The sequence below is a fragment of the Pristiophorus japonicus genome, chromosome 27 (genome assembly GCF_044704955.1).
Source record: "Pristiophorus japonicus isolate sPriJap1 chromosome 27, sPriJap1.hap1, whole genome shotgun sequence".
Taxonomy (NCBI): Eukaryota; Metazoa; Chordata; class Chondrichthyes; family Pristiophoridae; genus Pristiophorus; species Pristiophorus japonicus.
In genome coordinates, this window is record NC_092003.1 from 6446734 (window position 1) to 6467298 (window position 20565).

Sequence of the window (20565 nt, forward strand, 5' to 3'; positions counted from 1 at the left end):
TATCTCTGTAATCCCCTCCAATTCTGGCCACTTGAGCATCCCCCGATTTCCATCGCTCCACCATCGGCGGCCTTGTCTTCAGCTGCCTGGGCCCTGAACTCTGAAATTCCCTCCCTAAACCTCTCCGCCTCTCTCTCCTCCTTTAAGCTCTGTAAAACCTACCTCTTTGAGCAAGCTTTGGTCTCCTGTCCCAATATCTCCTTACATGTCTCGGTGTCAAATCTAGTCTGATTTACGCTCCTGTGAAGTGCCGTAGGCTGGTTTACAACTTTAAGGCGCTATATAGATGCAAGTTATTGTTATTGTGCAATGTCAATTTCTATTCCCTCCCGCCATTTTGCCGAGCCAGGTTAAAGTGGGGCACCTTTCTTCCTCCTCTCTCCCAGATGTGAACGAGTGCGACAACAATCCATGCGGGGCCAGAAAAGGCGAATGCATCAATTCCATCGGCACGTACACTTGCCTCTGTTACCGCGGCTACCAGTCACAGGAACTCCCAGAAGGCAGCACTTGCGTTGGTATGTTGTGTCTTCTCCCTCCTCCCCTTCCCTCCTCTGTCTAACCCTCACTCTCGCTCCGGGCCCCCAGTCCTCCTCGAGCACATCGGGAAAATGCTGGAATCCATTATTAAAGAAGCAGTAGCGGGACATTTAGAAAATCATAATACAATCAAGCAGAGTCAGCACGGTTTTATGAAAGGGAAATCATGTTTGACAAATTTTCTGGAGTTCTTTGAGGATGTAACGAGCAGGGTGGATAAGGGTGAACCAGTGGATGTGGTGTATTTGGATTTCCAGAAGGCATTTGATAAGGTGCCACATAATAGGCTATTGCACAAGATAAAAGTTCACGGGGTTGGGGGTAATATATTAGCACGGATAGAGGATTGGCTAACTAACAGAAAACAGAGAGTCGGGATAAATGGGTCATTTTCCGGTTGGAAAACAGTAACTAGTGGGGTGCCGCAGGGATCAGTGCTGGGACCCCAACTATTTACAATCTATATTAATGACTTGGATGAAGGGACCGAGTGTAATGTAGCCAAGTTTGCTGATGATACAAAGATGGGTGGGAAAGAAAGTTGTGAGGAGGACACAAAAAATCTGCAAAGGGATATAGACAGGTTAAGTGAGTGGGCAAAAATTTGGTAGATAGAGTGTAATGTGGAAAAATGTGAAGTTATCCACCTTGGTAGAAAAAATAGAAAAGCAAGTTATTATTTAAATGGGGGAGATTGCAAAGTGCTGCAGTACAGAGGGACCTGGGGGGTCCTTGTGCATGAAACACAAAAAGTTAGTATGCAGGTACAGCAAGTAATCAGGAAGGCCAATGGAATGTTGGCCTTTATTGCAAGGGGGATGGAGTATAAAAGCAGAGAAGTCCTGCTACAACTGTACAGGGTATTGGCGAGGCCACACCTGGAGTACTGCGTACAGTTTTGGTCTCCTTATTTAAGGAGGCAGTTCAGAGAAGGTTCACTCGGTTGATTCCGGAGATGAAGGGATTGTCTTATGAGGAAAGGTTGAGTAGGTTGGGCTTATACTCATTGGAGTTTAGAAGAATGAGAGGTGATCTTATTGAAACATATAAGATTATGAGGTGGCTTAACAGGGTGGATGCAGAGAGGATGTTTCCCCTCGTGGGGGAATTTAGAACTCAGGGGCATAGTTTCAGATTAAGGGGCCGGCCATTTAAGACTGAGATGAGGAGGAATTTCTTCTCTCAGAGGGATGTGAATCTGTAGAATTCTCTACCCCAGAGAGCTGTGGAGGCCGGGACATTGAATATATTTAAGGTGGAGATAGACAGATTTTTGAACGATAAGGGAGTGAAGGGTTATGGGGAGCGGGCGGGGAAATGGAGTTGAGGCCAGGATCAGATCAGCCATGATCTTATTGAATGGTGGAGCAGGCTCGAGGGGCCGAATGGCCGACTCCTGCTCCTATTTCTTATGTGACAGGCCTCGCTCGATATCCCACGCCAGTCCGGCGGGGTTAGTGTTGGGCACTGGCCGTTTGACTGCTGTTGCTGTGTTTCAGATATCAATGAGTGCGGCGAGGGACGGCTGTGTGCGAATGGTCGATGTATCAACACCGAGGGATCCTTCTACTGCCGCTGTCACCACGGTTACCGCCTCGTCAGTCACCAAACCTCCTGCGAAGGTAACGCACCATCTCTTGGCATTGTCCTCCAAACCCCAACCGGATCGGCACTGCGACGCTCACCAAATCAGAGACATTCACAGCACCGAGGGCGGCCATTCGGCCCATCGCGCCTGCGACGGGAATAGCTTCGCATCGCTTCCTGATCCCAGCCTTCATCCGCGTTCACTCTGTCAGCCCTCCACCACACACACCTCTGTCTGTCAGCTCCTGTGCATCTACAGTACACAGGTGGACGTCAAAGTATTCGGGTATCCTGGCCAAGATTACTCCCTCACCAACATCACCCAAAAAGGATGAACTGGTTATTTATCCCACTGCTGTTTGCGAGACCTTGCTCATCCCAAAAGATGGCACCCTGACACGGCAGCTGCCCATTGGCACTGCACTGACATTTCAGTTCCGTTCTTGGCGTGGACCTTCAACACGCAACCACTTCACTCCGAGGCGAGAATGCTGCTAATGAACCAAGCTGGTACCTCTCTGCGAAGTGTGGGGGGTCTTGCAGCGGTTTAGCAGCAGGGCACTTGGCACGCCCCGAGCTGCGTGAGACCACCAGCGGCAGGCCGGGGCCATAAAAGGGGCAGCGTGGAGGCGTACTACTCCAGGGAGCAGCGCGAGCTGGTGCAGGAGGGCGACGGCAGCGAAGGGTGATGTCATCAAGGCCCAGGTCGGTGATTGGAGCGTGGGCCGATACAGCAGGAGCGGCGAGGGACTGTAGAGGGACGTGATCGGGGCCCAGGAGAGGCGAGAGTTCGGGGCCAGGGGCCCAGGGGGCAGCACGGGCCCAGCCCCACACTGTGTGCGATATGTGCGCGCACTGGGTCCGTGCAGCAGAGCTGGTCTCCAGTCGTCCTGGTTAACCCTTGCCCCTGGACCAAGACCCAGCTCTGTCAAGCCCCGTGTGGTGGCTGGTGTGCAATTGGCCACCCCACGTTAAAAAAATCCACCCACAGGCATCTTCAGGATGTAGTTCGGGTTCTTCATTGAAACACCTGTGAACTCATCCGTGGAAGCAAGTCATCCTCGTTTCGAGGGTCCGCCGACGATGATGACAGTGCACAGCGGGTAAAGGGGAATGATTCACCCCCGTCTGGTAGAGTACGGCCCGTGTGTGTGTGTGTCTCAGGGTCAGCTCCTGTACAGTACACAGCGGGTAAAGGGGAACATGATTTATCTGGTCTGTTTTACGTGCAGACCCCTTCTCCGTTTTCTGTGTTTTGTTGCTGTTTCTCTGATTCCCAACTCGTGGATAAATGTGACGTCGACAACTCCTCATCCCTTCTTTAGATGTCAGTGCCCAGCCATGGCTCAGTGGGCAGCACCCTCGGCTCTGAGTCAGAAGGTTGTGGGTTCAAGTCCCACTCCAGGGACTTAAGCACATAAATCTAGACTGACACTCCCAGTGCAGTACTGAGGTAGTGCCGCACTGTCGGAGGGGCAGTACTGAGGGAGCGCCGCACTGTCGGAGAGGCAGTACTGAGGGAGCGCCGCACTGTCGGAGAGGCAGTACTGAGGGAGCGCCGCACTGTCAGGGGGGCAGTACTGAGGAAGCACCGCACTGTCGGAGGGGTAGTACTGAGGGAGCGCCGCACTGTCGGAGAGGCAGTACTGAGGTAGTGCCGCACTGTCGGAGGGGCAGTACTGAGGGAGCGCCGCACTGTCGGAGGGGCAGTACTGAGGGAGCGCCGCACTGTCGGAGAGGCAGTACTGAGGGAGCGCCGCACTGTCGGAGGGGCAGTACTGAGGGAGCGCCGCACTGTCGGAGAGGCAGTACTGAGGGAGCGCCGCACTGTCGGAGGGGCAGTACTGAGGGAGCGCCGCACTGTCGGAGAGGCAGTACTGAGGGAGCGCCGCACTGTCGGAGAGGCAGTACTGAGGGAGCGCCGCACTGTCGGAGGGGCAGTACTGAGGGAGCGCCGCACTGTCGGAGGGGCAGTACTGAGGGAGCGCCGCACTGTCGGAGGGGCAGTACTGAGGGAGCGCCGCACTGTCGGAGGGGCGGTACTGAGGGAGCGCCGCACTGTCGGAGAGGCAGTACTGAGGGAGCGCCGCACTGTCGGAGGGGCAGTACTGAGGGAGCGCCGCACTGTCGGAGGGGCAGTACTGAGGGAGCGCCGCACTGTCGGAGGGGCGGTACTGAGGGAGCGCCGCACTGTCGGAGGGGCGGTACTGAGGGAGCGCCGCACTGTCGGAGGGGCGGTACTGAGGGAGCGCCGCACTGTCGGAGGGGCAGTACTGAGGGAGCACTGCACTGTCGGAGGTGCCGTCTTTCGGATGAGACGTTAAATCAAGGCCCCGTCTGCTCTCTCAGGTGGATGTAAAAGATCCCACGGCACTATTTCGAAGAACAGCAGGGGAGGTGTCCCGGGGCCAATATTTATCCCTCAATCAGCATCACATTGCTGTGTGTGGGAGCTTGCTGTGCGCAAATTGGCGTTTCCCACATTGCAACAGTGACTACACTCCAAAAAGTATTTCATTGGCAGGAAAGCACTTTGGGACGTCCGGGGGAGTGGTGAAAGGCGCTATATAAATGCAAGTTGTTCTTTCCTTCTTCTTTCTTAGATATCAACGAATGCCACAACCCGAACACCTGCCCACGAGGCAAGTGCAAGAACAAGCCGGGGACGTTCGAGTGTGTTCCCTGTCCGGAGGGATACCGCAGCCAGGCCGGGGAGTGCTACGGTGAGAACCAGCCCGTGTCCAGTCAGCAAGGGGGTCACTGTGGGGCGGGGCATACAGCATGGGGTCAGATACTGTCCCATCAAACACTCCCAGGGCAGGTACAGGGGGTTAGATACAGAGTAAAGCTCCCTCTACACTGTCCCATCAAACACTCCCAGGGCAGGGACAGCATGGGGTTAGATACAGAGTAAAGCTCCCTCTACACTGTCCCCATCAAACACTCCCAGGGCAGGTACAGGGGGTTAGATACAGAGTAAAGCTCCCTCTACACTGTCCCATCAAACACTCCCAGGGCAGGTACAGAGGGTTAGATACAGAGTAAAGCTCCCTCTACACTGTCCCATCAAACACTCCCAGGGCAGGGACAGCATGGGGTTAGATACAGAGTAAAGCTCCCTCTACACTGTCCCCATCAAACACTCCCAGGGCAGGTACAGCATGGGGTTAGATACAGAGTAAAGCTCCCTCTACACTGTCCCATCAAACACTCCCAGGGCAGGTACAGCATGGGGTTAGATACAGAGTAAAGCTCCCTCTACACTGTCCCATCAAACACTCCCAGGACAGGTACAGCACCGAGTTAGATACAGAGTAAAGCTCCCTCTACACTGTCCCCATCAAACACTCCCAGGGCAGGTACAGCATGGGGTTAGATACAGAGTAAAGCTCCCTCTACACTGTCCCATCAAACACTCCCAGGACAAGTACAGCACGGAGTTAGATACAGAGTAAAGCTCCCTCTACACAGTCCCATCAAACACTCCCAGGGCAGGTACAGGGGGTTAGATACAGAGTAAAGCTCCCTCTACACTGTCCCATCAAACATTCCCAGGGCAGGTACAGGGGGTTAGATACAGAGTAAAGCTCCCTCTACATTGTCCCATCAAACACTCCCAGGGCAGGTACAGCACGGGGTTAGATACAGAATAAAGCTCCCTCTACACTGTCTCATCAAACACTCCCAGGGCAGGTACAGCATGGGGTTAGATACAGAGTAAAGTTCCCTCTACACTGTCCCATCAAACACTCCCAGGGCAGGTACAGGGGGTTAGATACAGAGTAAAGCTCCCTCTACACTGTCCCATCAAATACTCCCAGGGCAGGTACAGCACGGGGTTAGATACAGAGTAAAGCTCCCTCTACACTGTCTCATCAAACACTCCCAGGGCAGGTACAGGGGGTTAGATACAGAGTAAAGCTCCCTCTACATTGTCCCATCAAACACTCCCAGGGCAGGTACAGCACGGGGTTAGATACAGAATAAAGCTCCCTCTACATTGTCTCATCAAACACTCCAGGGCAGGTACAGACGGGGTTAGATACAGAGTAAAGTTCCCTCTACACTGTCCCATCAAACACTCCCAGGGCAGGTACAGGGGGTTATATACAGAGTAAAGCTCCCGCTACACTGTCCCATCAAACACTCCCAGGGCAGGTACAGGGGGTTAGATACAGAGTAAAGCTCCCTCTACACTGTCTCATCAAACACTCCCAGGGCAGGTACAACACGGGGTTAGATACAGAGTAAAGCTCCCTCTACACTGTCCCATCAAACACTCCCAGGGCAGGTACAGCACGGGGTTAGATACAGAGTAAAGTTCCCTCTACACTGTCCCATCAAACACTCCCAGGGCAGGTACAGCACGGGGTTAGATACAGAGTAAAGCTCCCTCTACACTGTCCCATCACACACTCCCGGGGCAGGAATAGTCTTGTTTGGGTGCTGTTCCCTCTCTGCTGTTTTTGTTTTATGTTTAGTGACGCGCGGTGCACTGATGGTCTTTGGTCTTTTCCCTCCAGATGTTGATGAGTGCTTAGACCGATCCTTCTGTTTAAATGGGAAGTGCGTCAACACAAAGGGCTCATACAGTTGCAGTTGCAGCAAGGGCTTTAAACCAGCGCCCGATGGGAAGAGCTGTCAAGGTAACCCGTACTTCCAGTGCTCTCCTTAGTAACAGGCCTGACTGTGGGGCCTATGTGTGTCCCTTTAGTAACAGGCTTCACTGGGGCCTATCTTCGTGTCCCCTTAGTAACATGGCCTGACTGTGGGGCCTGTGTTTTTCCCTCAGTAACAGGCCTCATTGGGGCAGCTGATTGTCCCCTCACGAACAGGCCACCCTCGGTGTCCCGTACTAGTCCCACTTTTTTTATTCCCATCCTTGTTCTGATTTGCCTTTTGTTATTCACTTTCCTTCAGATATTAATGAGTGCAGCGACGGGCGGCTGTGTGCCAATGGGCGCTGTTTAAACACAGAGGGCTCCTTCCAGTGTCGCTGTCACCCTGGCTATCGCCTGTCCAGTCATCAAACCTCCTGTGAAGGTAACTGACCTCCGAGATCCCCTGCTGATGCACCCCTAGGTGGAAAAGATTAGGGCGGAAGAGGGGTTAAATCCATTGGCAACAAAACTTGGGTTCTGTTATGTACGCAATAAAGGTGCAAACTGCGTGCTGTTTAACTGAACAAGGTACACCCTTGGCTCTGCTTTATTACGACCCAAAGTGCCTGACTCACCAAATGGCTGGCCTTTTATACCAGAGCAGCAGCATGTGCGTGCTGCTCAGTGGCCTCTAACAATGGCGCCATCTGGTGGCTACAAACAGCATGTTCATACGTGACAGGTTCTTACAACCTGTCGGAGGAACAGAGGGCCAGGAGAGGGGAGGAGGGCCTCGGTACCGAGAAAGAATGTTTGGGCAGGGGATGAGGCAAAGGTGGATGGGTAGAGTCCGTGAGAGGGGAGGGTGTACCCTACAAATCCCCCGGGAGGACAGACGCACCAACGTTCGCGTCCTCGGCCAGGCCAACATCCCCAGCATCGAAGCACTGACCACACTCGACCAGCTCCGCTGGGCAGGGCCACATTGTCCGCATGTCCCCCAGACACGAGACTCCCAAAGCAAGCGCTCTACTCGGAACTCCTTCACGGGCCAACGAGCCAAAGGTGGGCAGCGGAAACGTTACAAGGGACCACCCTCAAAGCCTCAAAGGGGAAGAGTATGCATGGGCTGTGGGAGGAGATTCATTGGGTGGGTAGAGTCCGTGATAGGGGAGACTGTCCATGGAATCAGCCTCAGGTTAGTGTAGCAAGGGAGCAGCGGATCACAAAAGCAAAATACCGCGGAGGCTGGAATCTGAAATACAAACTGAAAAGGCTGGAAATACTCAGCGGGTCAGGCAGCATCTGTGGAGAGAGAAACAGAGTTAATGGGGCCAAGTTTCAGCCTGAGTTGCTCCTGTTTTTTGGAGCAACTGGTTTAGAATGGAGTATCTTAGAAATTTGAATTCTCGGCATTTAGTTTGCTCCAGTTCGAGTCAGTTAGAACAGTTTCACTTTGGAACAGAATTTATTTTTCAAAAGGGGGCGTGTCCGGCCTGTTTTCAAAGTTTCGGCAGTGAAAACTTACTCAAAACTAACTTAGAATGGAGTAAGTGAAGATTTTTGTACGTTCGAAAAAACCTTGTCTACACTTTAGAAAATCAGGCGTAGGTTACAAATCAGGCGTACGGAATGGGGGGAGGGGGGTTTAAAGGGAAGTTTACAAACATTAAACACTTCAGTTTTACAAATAAAGAGCCATCATCAATAATAAATGATAAAAATATCAATAAATCAACCAATAAATCAATCAAAAAAAATTAATAAAAAATGAAAAAAATTCAAAAAATCAATAAATAAAACATTTTCTACTTACCGATTGCAGCACCGGGAGCCCTCCAACAGCGTGCTGGGACGGCCCCCCGCAGTGTGTCTCTGTCAGTGTCTCTATCTCTCTGTCTGTCAGTGTCTGTGTTTCTGACAGCGAGGGGAGGTGGAAGGGGGAGTGGGAGTGGGAGAAGGGGGGGAGGGGAGAAGGGGGTGGGGGGGAGAAGGGGGGAGGGGGAGAAGAGGAAGGGGGAGAAGGGGGGTGGGGAGGGGGAGAAGGGGGGTGGGGAGTGGGAGGGGGAGAAGGGAGAGAGGATGTAGGGAGGGGAGGGAAGGAGAGAGGATGTAGGGAGGGAAGGAGAGAGGGAGGGAGGGAGGGAAGGAGAGAAGAGGGAGGGAAGGAGAGAGGGAGGGAGGGAGGGATGAAGAGAGGAGGGAGGGAAGGAGAGAGGAGGGAGGGAGGGAGGGAAGGAGAGAGGAGGGAGAGAAGGATAGAGGAGGGAGGGAGGGAAGGAGAGAGGAGGGAGGGAGGGAAGAAGAGAGGAGGGAGGGAGGGAGGGAAGGAGAGAGAGAGGAGGGAGGGAGGGAAGGAGAGAGGAGGGAGGGAGGGAAGGAGAGAGGGCGTGGGAAGGGAGAGAAGGAGGCTGAACGGCCGGGCCCAAGACCTCGGGCTGGATTTACAGGTAGGTGGCGTTGGGTCTCGGAGGTGGTCTGGGGGGGGTGGGGGGAAGAGTCGCGGAGGTCGGGGCGCGGTGGAAGAGACAGTCGCGGAGGTCCCGGGGGGGTGGAGTGAGAGTCGTGGAGGTCCGGGGGAGGGGGAGCAGGGGTCGGGTCGGGTGGGAGGAGCCTTATTCCCGCAGCCCCAGTGAGGCCATTCGGCCAGGGCTAGGAGCTGCGTGCTTCGGGTCCCTCCCACACAGTTTTGGGCTCCTGGAGCTACTGCACATGCGCGCCCACTGTAGCGCGCATGTGCAGAGGTCCCGGCACTGTTTTCAGCGCAGGGACCTGGCTCCGCCCCCTACAGCTCGTGCTGCGCCGCGCCCGGCTCCAGAGGACCTGCAGGGAGCCGGAGAATAGGTAAGTTTTTTTTAGGCGCACTTTCTGGCGTGAAAAACGGGCGTCCATGTTGTGGCCCGAAACTTGGGCCCAATGTTTCAAGTCAATGACCCTTCGCCAGAACTGACGATTGTTCGAAACAAACAGATTCTTAAGGAGCTCTGAACAGGAGGGGGGAGGGGAGGATAGAACAAAAGGGAAGGTCTGTGATAGGGTGGAAGACAGGAGAGATCAGCGAGACAAAAGGGGATGATGGACCAGCTTGAGATGGCAATGGCAGAAGATAGAAAAAGGCGCGTCCAGATAGGGTGTGAATGGTGGGATAATTACCATTGGAGACAAAGAGAAAAAGTTTACATAAGATTGGGGGAGGAGGTTGAAAAGAGCAAGGAAAGAGAGCAAAATAAGGTCAGAGGTTATGGTTATGTCAGTGTATCACAGTTGGCTGAGAATCCAGGGTTTTACCGGTTGTGCTCGTCCTGTTAACCCTTTCTCACTCGCGCAGATATCAATGAATGCTTGGAGTTGCCGGGCGCCTGTGCTAACGGAGAGTGTGTCAACATGGCAGGATCCTACACATGCAAGTGTCTCCCAGGCTTCCAGCTCTACGACGGCACAAGGTGTAAAGGTAATAACGAGAGAGACGGCACCAATAAACGTGGCAGCCACATGGACCTGGGTTATCGGCATCACCACAACCCTCACTGTAACACTGATATACCCCACACCGCTCACTGTAACACTGATATACCCCACACCGCTCACTGTAACACTGATATACCCCACACCGCTCACTGTAACACTGATATACCCCACACCCCTCACTGTAACACTGATATACCCCACACCCCTCACTGTAACACTGATATACCCCACACCCCTCACTGTAACACTGATATACCCCACACCCCTCACTGTAACACTGATATACCCCACACCCCTCACTGTAACACTGATATACCCCACACCCCTCACTGTAACACTGATATACCCCACACCGCTCACTGTAACACTGATATACCCCACACCGCTCACTGTAACACTGATATACCCCACACCCCTCACTGTAACACTGATATACTCCGCACCCCTCACTGTAACACTGATATACCCCACACCCCTCACTGTAACACTGATATACCCCACACCCCTCACTGTAACACTGATACACCCGACACCCCTTACTGTTACACTGATATACCCCACACCCCTCACTGTAACACTGATATACCCCACACCACTCACTGTAACACTGATATACCCCACACCACTCACTGTAACACTGATATACCCCACACCCCTCACTGTAACACTGATATACCCCACACCACTCACTGTAACACTGATATACCCCACACCTCTCACTGTAACACTGATATACCCCACACCCCTCACTGTAACACTGATATACCTCACACCGCTCACTGTAACACTGATATACCCCACATCCCTCACTGTAACACTGATATACCCCGCACCCCTCACTGTAACACTGATATACCCCGCACCCCTCACTGTAAAACTGATATACCCCGCACCCCTCACTGTAACACTGATATACCCAGCACCCCTCACTGTAACACTGATATACCCCGCACCCCTCACTGTAACACTGATATACCCCACACCCCTCACTGCAACACTGATATACCCCACACCCCTCACTGTAACACTGATATACCCCACACCACTCACTGTAACACTGATATACCCCACACCCCTCACTGTAACACTGATATACCCCACACCCCTCACTGTAACACTGATATACCCCACACCCCTCACTGTAACACTGATATACCCCACACCCCTCACTGTAACACTGATATACCCCGCACCCCTCACTGTAACACTGATATACCCCGCACCCCTCACTGTAACACTGATATACCCCGCACCCCTCACTGTAACACTGATATACCCCGCACCCCTCACTGTAACACTGATATACCCCTCACCCCTCACTGTAACACTGATATACCCCTCACCCCTCACTGTAACACTGATATACCCCGCACCCCTCACTGTAACACTGATATACCCCGCACCCCTCACTGTAACACTGATATACCCCGCACCCCTCACTGTAACACTGATATACCCCGCACCCCTCACTGTAACACTGATATACCCCGCACCCCTCACTGTAACACTGATATACCCCGCACCGCTCACTGTAACACTGATATACCCTCCACCCCTCACTGTAACACTGATATAACCCACACCCCTCACTGTAACACTGATACACCCCACACCCCTCAGTGTAACACTGATATACCCTCCACCCTTCATTGTAACACTGATATAACCCACACCCCTCACTGTAACACTGATATACCCCACACCCCTCCCTGTAACACTGATATACCCTCCACCCCTCACTGTAACACTGATATACCCCACACCCCTCACTGTAACACTGATATACCCCACACCCCTCACTGTAACACTGATATACCCCACACCCCTCACTGTAACACCTTTCACTGGAGCACTTAGTATCAGTATATCCTTCTATTCGCTTCTCCATCACGTGTATAACCAGTCTGCCCTTAAATGCATCTATGCTTTTCTCCTCCAGCACTCCCTGTGGCAGTCAGTTCCACATTCTCGCCACTCTCTGGGTAACAAAGTTTCACCTGAATCCTGTAATATAGAACTTCACCTAGTGGACTGCTGTGGTAATGCAACTGCTGCTGTAAATAAAATAAATGCATCAGGTGACTGGGTCACCTGACAAGTTCCTGTGTATTGGAGCCATCTTGTAAGTGTGTGTTTGTGATGTTGTAAAGAGATCACATTGGCGACGAGGATACGATTTCTGTGTACCCAAGCTGCAATTTGTGTTGGTGGCGGACTCCCGCCGAAACAACAGAGAGACTCGGTGAGGTTCTTTGTTTTGCCGAGCAGCTAAAAATCCAAGCGTGTTGGGTTTATGTTTGCACAGATATCGACGAGTGTGCCTCGAACCGCTCGCTGTGCAAGCCCAACGGTGCGTGCGAGAACACGGAGGGCTCCTTCTCCTGCGTCTGCGACACCGGCTTCATCCTCTCACCGGACGGGTACACGTGCGAAGGTAGGTCAAGGCACGGCGGGGGGCTGGGCAGCTCGAGGGGAAGGACCATCAGCAGCTGATGGCTATCGGCGGGCTAGGGGAGGGGGGCAGCATAATGTTCGAGAACGGACGTCACCATAATCGGGTTCAAATCCATTTATTGGCTTTTACAGGAAATAAGCAGAAAATGAGAATCATTATTATTAATAATAATAATAATAATAATAATAATTACACCAGTACAATGAGAATCTCGGTAATCTCCTCCAGCCCCACAACCCCCCGAGATGTCTGCGCTCCTCTAATTCTGCCCTCCTGAGCATCCCTGATTATAATCGCTCCACCATCGGTGGCCGTGCCTTCAGTTGCCTGGGCCCCAAGCTCTGGAACTCCCTCCCTAAACCTCTCCGCCTCTCTCTTCTCCTTTAAGACACTCCTTAAAACCGACCTCTGACCCAGCTTTTGGCCACCTGCGCTAATTTCTACTTGTGCGGCTTAGTGTCAAATTTTTGTCCCTCAATACACCTGTGAAGGCACCTTGGGACGTTTCACTATGTTAAAGGCACTATATAAATGCAATTTTGTTGTTGTTCCTTCAGCTGCCTGGGCCCCCAGCTCTGGAACTCCCTCCCTAAACCTCTCCGCCTCTCTCTCCTCCTTTAAGACGCTCCTTAAAACCGACCTCTTTGACCCAGCTTTACGTCGTTTGCCCGAATATCGGCGTCCGTGTTTGATAACGCTCGGGACGTATTACTACGTTAAAGGTGCCGTATAAATGTAAGTTGTTGGTTGCCTGGGCTCTCGCCCCGAGCTGAGCTTGTGTTGAAGGACGGCGCATACACCGGCCCAGACTGAGCTCACCGTTTTGCTTTGTTGCCCGGCAGAGCCCGAGAGGCCGGAAGACAAGAAGGAGTGTTACCTCAGCCTCGAAGACACGATATTCTGCGACAGCGTGCTGGCGACCAACATCACCAAGGAGGAGTGCTGCTGCTCACTGGGGGCGGGCTGGGGCGACCACTGCGAGATCTACCCCTGTCCCGTACACAGCACGGGTAAGACCCTCAGGCTGCCGCACCGGGAGGCCCGAGAGACGCGCCCGAGGCCCCGTCCCGGTTTCAAGGGGGCTTCGCGTTGCCGTGTCGGGCGCCCACCGGAGAGGAAGTGAGGGAGCGGGGGCGGATTAACGTTTGACACACCACCTCATACTTGTCCGGGTTTGGCCTGGACAGGAGGTCAATGCCCACGGGCTCAACGGTCAAGACACCATCGAGTTAATCGGGGTGTGAGAAAGACTCGCATTTTTACAGCCCCATTCACAATCTCAGGGGCCCCCAAAGCGCTTTACAGCCAATGCAGGACTTTTTTTGGACTGTAGTCACTGTTGTAATGTGGGAAACGCAGCAGCCAATTTGCGCACAGCAAGCTCCCACACACAGCAAATGCGATCATGACCCAGATCATCTTATACTAGCCCCTGAGAGGGCAGACGGAGCCTCGGTTTAACGTCTCATCCGAAAGACGACACCTCCGACAGTGCGGCACTCCCTCAGTACTGTCCCTCCGACAGTGCGGCGCTCCCTCAGTACTGCCCCTCCGACATGGTGGCGCTCCCTCAGTACCGCCCCTCCGACAGTGCGGCGCTCCCTCAGTACCGCCCCTCCGACAGTGCGGTACTCCCTCAGTACTGCCCCTCCGACATGGTGGCGCTCCCTCAGTAATGCCCCTCCGACAGTACGGCACTCCCTCAGTACCGCCCCTCCGAAGCTCCCTCAGCGCTGCCCCTCCGACAGTGCGGCGCTCCTTCAGTACTGCCCCTCCGACAGTGCGGCGCTCCCTCAGTACTGCCCCTCCAACAGCGCGGAGCTCCCTCAGCGCTGCCCCTCCGACAGTGTGGCGCTCCCTCGGCACTGCACTGGGAATGTTGGCCTGGATTATGGACTGGAGTCTCTGGAGTGGGTCTCGAACCCATGACCTCCTGACTCAGAGGCGTGATTGTTGCCCACTGAGCCACGGCTGACACTGAGTAAGCAGAGAAGGGGAGGTGAATCGAGGAGGGGAGAACGAAAGGGTTACATGACAGCAGCAAATGCCCACGATTTGTTTCTCAGTATGCGCTCACTGTCCAACCTACACTGCCTCTCATCAGGAGAGCAGACTCACAGGAGCAGGCCATTCAGCCCCTCGAGCCTGTCACACGGTATTTGTTCACTTTCCTTTGAAAAGCGAGGATGGATTTTGCTTCTCCCATGTTTCTTGATCGGGGAACCCACATCCTAACAACCTGTGACTGGGTTTAAAAAGCCAGCAGTCCCTTGTCCGTGGTCTTAATTAAGAACATAAGAATTAGGAGCAGGAGTCGGCCATTCGGCCCCTCGAGCCTGCTCCGCCATTTAAAAAGATCATGGCTGATCTTCTACCTCAACTCCACTTTTCCTGCACTGTCCCCATATCTCTTAATTCCCTTGGTATCCAAAAATCTATTGATCTCTGTCTTGAATACACACAACGACTGAGGCTCCACAGCCCTCTGGATTCACCCCCCTCTGAGTGAAGAAATTCCTCCTCATCTCAGTCCTAAATGGCCGAGCCCTTATCCTGAGACTGTGAGACCCCTGGTTCTAGACTCCCCAGCCCCGGGGGGGGAAACACCCTCCCTGCATCTACCCTGCCAAGCCCTGTAAGAATTGTGTGTGTTTCAATGAGATCACCTCTCATTCTTCTAAATGCTAGAGAATATCGGCCCAGTCTGCTCAATCTCTCCTCACAGGACAATCCCCCCCGTCCCAGGAATCAGTCTGGTGAACCTTCGCTGCACTCCCTCTATGGCGAGTATATCCTTCCTTAGTTAAGGAGACCAGAACTGTGCACAGTACTCCAGGTGTGGTCTCACCAGGGCCCTGTATAATTGCAGTAAGACGTCTTGTACTCAAATCCGCTTGTAATAGAGGCCAACAGACCATTTATTTCGTTCTTGCTTGCTGTACCTGCAGGTTAACTTTCAGTGGTTGGTGTACAAGGACACCCAGGTCCCTCTGAACACCGACACTTCCCGATCTCTCGCCGTTGAATGAAGCTATTCACTCATTCATTCCTGTTTCTCTCCTTCCAGCCGAGTTCAACTCTCTCTGCCCGGACGGGAAGGGGTTCCTGGTGAGCGATGACAATCTGTTCAGCATCGGGCTGCCGGCCTACAGAGGTGAGTGCTTGAAGTGGCGTGTCTTGAAGCCTGTCTCCACTTTGCGCTCTGGCTTGCCTTGGGAACAGGAGGAGGCCATTTGGCCCCTCGAGCAATTCAACGAGATCGCGGCTGAGCTGTACCTCAACTCTGCCCACCCGCCTTTGGCTCCGTAACCCTTCATACCTTTACCCCACGAAAATCTATGCATCTCAGTTTGGGCATTTCCAATTGAACCCCCCCTGCCCACAGCCTCAGCAGCTTTCTCGAGGAAGAAATTTCCACGACCTGTCCACGATCTTTTAGTGATTTCTGCGGCAATGGCGGCGGTGAGGTGTTAATAGAAACATAGAAAATAGGTGCAGGAGCAGGCCATTCGGCCCTTCGAGCCTGCACCGCCATTCAGTGAGTTCATGGCTGATCATGCAACTTCAGTACCCCATTCCTGCTTTCTCGCCATACCCCTTGATCCCCCTAGTAGTAAGGACTACATCTAACTCCTTTTTGAATATATTTAGTGAATTGGCCTCAACAACTTTCTGTGGCAGAGAATTCCACAGGTTCACCACTCTCTGGGTGAAGACGTCTCTCCTCATCTCGGTCCTAAATGGCTTACCCCTTATCCTTAGACTGTGACCCCTGGTTCTGGACTTTCCCCAACATTAATAAGAACATAAGAACATAAGAATTAGGAACAGGAATAGGCCATCTAGCCCCTCGAGCCTGCTCCGCCATTCAACAAGATCATGGCTGATCTGGCCGTGGACTCAGCTCCACTTACCCGCCCGCTCCCCGTAACCCTTAATTCCCTTATTGGTTAAAAATCTATCTATCTGTGACTTGAATACATTCAATGAGCTAGCCTCAACTGCTTCCTTGGGCAGAGAATTCCACAGATTCACAACCCTCTGGGAGAAGAAATTCCTTCTCAGCTCGGCTTTAAATTGGCTCCCCCGTATTTTGAGGCTGTGCCCCCGAGTTCTAGTCTCCCCCACCAGTGGAAACAACCTCTCTGAAACAACTGGGCGGCCAGCCTCCAGCCCCCCCGCAACAATCCTAGTTGCGTCATCGGCGCGAGCTTCAGTTCCTGCCCGACACGTCCTCCCGGAAGCGTGTCTCGCACTGACCGTCTGGGAAATTAGGGCGGTCCAACCATTTTGGGACTTTCCCATCCCAGCGCCCAAGAGAGGTGTCAATCATCATCGGCGGTCCCTCGAACGAGGATGACTTGCTTCCACAAGAGTTCACAGGTGTTTCGATGAAGGACCTGATGTTCCAGTCCTGAACTCCAGTTGAAAGGGTGGAAGGTGCCTGTGGGTGGATTTATTTATTGCACACCAGCCACCACACGGGTTTGACAGAGCTCGGTCTTGGTCCAGGGGCAAGGGTTAACCAGGAGACCAGCTCTGCTGCACGGACCCAGTGCGCGCACACATCGCACAGTGTGGGCTGGGCCCGTGCTGCCCCTGGGCCCTCGCCTCTTCTGGGCCCCAGAACGCCTCCCTTAGCGCTGCGCCCCCTGACTCAGGGCCCAGCTGCCCAAACTTACCTACTGAGGCGCAAACTGCTCCCGTCCGCCGCCATTACCGCCCCGAAAACATCAAGGCCGAAAATCCAGCCAAGTGATCCTCGTCTCTTCCCCGCCCCCAGGCACTGTTCCTCAGGGGGCGGGGGTCGCGCACGAGCGCTAATCGTCTTCCTTTCCTTCTGACCGCAGACATCGACGAGTGCACGCTGTTTGGCCAGGAGATCTGCAAGGAAGGCTTCTGCATGAACACCCAGCCCGGCTTCGAGTGTTACTGCAAGCAAGGCTTCTACTACGACGGGTCCCTGCTTCAGTGCCTGGGTGAGAAGCAGCTCCGGACCGCACCCCCCCCCTCGGCCCTCCCTTCACAGCCATGGGCTTCTGTCTCTGTCGGGCGCGGTGGGACCAGCTGGAGTGAGAGCGTGATGCTGGGGGGTGTGGGGGGAGCGTAGGACATGCCCCCGTCTAAACATCTGGGGAGGGGGTTGGGCCTCTTTACAGTTGAATGATTTCCTTAGGGTGAGACGCTTAGAGTGAGCAACGCTCCAAGTTTGAACCAGACTGTCAGCCGGTGGGAAGGACCCTCGCCTCTGAGTTAGGTTGGATAGCTCTTTGTCGGCTGGCGTGGACACGATGGGCCCAATGGCCTGCTTATCATAGAAGTTTACAGCACGGAAGGGGGCCGTTTCAGCCTGGGATACATTTCATCCGGGCCTGGGGATTTATCCACTTTCAAAGCTGCTAAGCCCCTTAATACTTCCTCTCTCGCTATACTTATCTCGTCTAATATTTCACGCTGCTCCTCCCTCATTGCAAAGTCTGCGTTGCCCCTTCTCTTTTGCTGAGACCACCTTCTGTGCTGTAAATTTTGATGGCTCCATGGTTTTGTGGGCTCGTGTGGGTTGAGGGAGGAATGGGTGGGGTCAGGTTGTGTCGGGGTGGGGTCAGGACAAGTTCAGTCGAGTGGGGTGGGGGGGGGTCGTGGGGGTCCTGGTCGGATCGGGTCAGGTCGATTGGGTTGGGCCAGGGGCCGCTGGCTCTGGGCCGTTGCTAACCACCTGATTGCCGTTGTGCCCCCTCAGACGTGGACGAGTGCCAGGATGTGCAGAGCTGCCCGAACACCAGGTGCGTCAACACCAAGGGCTCCTTCTCCTGCACCTGCTCCCCGCCGATGACCTTTGACAAGGTGAAGAGGCGCTGCGTGCAGCCGGTGGTCATCGTCGGTAGGTACCCGCGGTTCAGGGTCAGGGCCTATTCCTGGAGGCCTCAACCCATCACCTTCCAACCTCTCCCGCCATTGGCCGCCCGACATGTCCATCCTTGCGGTGCCCCGCCTCCACCACGGCCAATCAGAAAGCTCACAGGCTCTTCACGTTCCTGATTGGACGATTCCTGATTGTCAGTCAAACAGTCCTCCCGCCCCCCCCCCCTCCCCTCCCGCCATGTCCAATACATAATGTAAAGTATTTGTTTCATGGGTTCTGTGCTTAAGAATTCATATCGCTATTAAGAACCAGTTGGTTTATTAGCAAACGGTTTAACAATCACACGACACATTACCAGTTCATCCACCAGGCTCACAACCACCTGCCCCATCGTGGATCCCCCCGAACCCAACTGGCTGGGGTTTTATTGAGTCTTGTGAACATCACGTGACTGGCTAAGCCACTCCCAACTCAACAGCTCTACCCACCTGTGAGCATACTCTCCGGTGCATACATTACATCAGATATACGGCACAGAAACAGGCCATTGGGCCCAACCAGTCCGTGCCGGCGTTTATGCTCCACTCGAGCCCCCTCCCGTCTTTCCTCATCTAAATCTATCACCATAACCCTCTATTCCCTTCTCCCCCGTGTGTTTATCCAGCCTCCCCTTAAATGTATCGATACTATTCACCTCAACCCCTCCCTGTGGCAGCGAGTTCCACATTCTCACCCCTCTCTGGGTAAAGAAGTTTCTCCTGAATTCCCCATTGGATTTCTTGGTGACTATCTTATATTGATGACCTCTAGTTATGCTCTTCCCCACAAGTGAAAACACTCTCTCTGTATCCACTCGATCAAAACCTTTCATCATTTTAAAACCTCTATTAGGTCACCCCTCAGCCTTCTTTCGAGAGAAAAGAGACCCAGCCTGTTCATTCTTTCCTGATAGGTATACCCTCGCATTTCTGGTATCATCCTTGTAAATCTTCTCTGCACCCTCTCCGGTGCCTCGATATCCTTTGTATAATATGGCGACCAGAACTGTACGCAGTGCTCCAAGTGTGGTCTAACCAAGAATCGATACAGGTTTAGCATAACTTCCCTACTTTTCAAATCTACACCTCTCGAAATAAACCCTACTTCTTGGTTTGCTTTGCTCGTGGCCTTGTATCGCAGCTTTTAGCGATTTCTGTTATGTAGTTTTTAGCGTGACCCCTGGATTGTTGGTCGTCTCGTGATCCTTGGGTCATTGAGCAGATTGATCACCCCACACAGCCTTATCAATTTTCTGTACCATTGCTTAAATAAACCATCCTTTTCCATTGCTATCGACTGGTGTCATTGAACCATAATTCCTCCCTTGCCCATCACTTTAATTCTCCCACTCTGACCTCTGTCCTCGACCTCCTACACTGTTCCAATGAAGCTCGAGGAACAGCACCTCAAGTTTTGTTTAGGCACTTTACAGTCTTCCGGACTCAACATAGAGTTCAACAATTTCACACCATAACCTCTGCCCCCATTTTTTTCGGACAGCAGCTGTTTTTGATGATTCGGCTATTTTCACTTACATCTCCTCCAAACCCATCTTGTTTCTTTACTTGTCCATTAACATCCTCTTCCGCCCCGCTCCATCGTCCCTTTTGTCATTTAATGCCATTTCTGTCATTTCCACCCAATCACAGACCTTCCCTTTTGTTCTTTCCTCCCCTCCCTCCCTCCCTTCCCACAGCAGTCAATTTGCGCACAGCAAGCTCCCACAAACAGCAATATGATAATGACCAGATCGTCTGTTTGTTTTTGTGATGTTGGTTGGGGGATAAATATTGACCAGGACACCGGGGAGAACTCCCCTGCTCTTCTTTGAAATACGGCCGTGGAATCTTTTACGTCCACCCGAGAGAGCAGATAGGGCCTTGGTTTAATGTCTCATATGAAAGACGGCACCTCCGACAGTGTGGCGCTCCCTCAGTACAGCCCCTTTGCCAATGCGGCACTCCCTCAGTACTGCCCCTCTGCCAGTGCGGCACTCCCTCAGTACTGCCACT

At 53.2% G+C, this 20565-nt stretch overlaps 1 protein-coding gene across 5 annotated transcripts in view; it reads left to right on the top strand.

The window, feature by feature from the left end:
• Positions 1 to 20565, top strand: part of ltbp3 (latent transforming growth factor beta binding protein 3) — a 268396-nt gene that overhangs the window by 238508 nt on the left and 9323 nt on the right. For all 5 annotated transcript variants that reach the window (XM_070868186.1, XM_070868185.1, XM_070868183.1 and 2 more), the window contains exons 13-23: positions 387 to 518; positions 2040 to 2162; positions 4731 to 4850; positions 6651 to 6773; positions 7048 to 7170; positions 10057 to 10179; positions 12502 to 12630; positions 13494 to 13661; positions 15719 to 15805; positions 17502 to 17630; positions 18392 to 18532. In XM_070868186.1, coding sequence (XP_070724287.1) covers positions 387 to 518; positions 2040 to 2162; positions 4731 to 4850; positions 6651 to 6773; positions 7048 to 7170; positions 10057 to 10179; positions 12502 to 12630; positions 13494 to 13661; positions 15719 to 15805; positions 17502 to 17630; positions 18392 to 18532 — 1398 coding nt within the window. The remainder of the gene's footprint in view (positions 1 to 386; positions 519 to 2039; positions 2163 to 4730; positions 4851 to 6650; positions 6774 to 7047; positions 7171 to 10056; positions 10180 to 12501; positions 12631 to 13493; positions 13662 to 15718; positions 15806 to 17501; positions 17631 to 18391; positions 18533 to 20565) is intronic.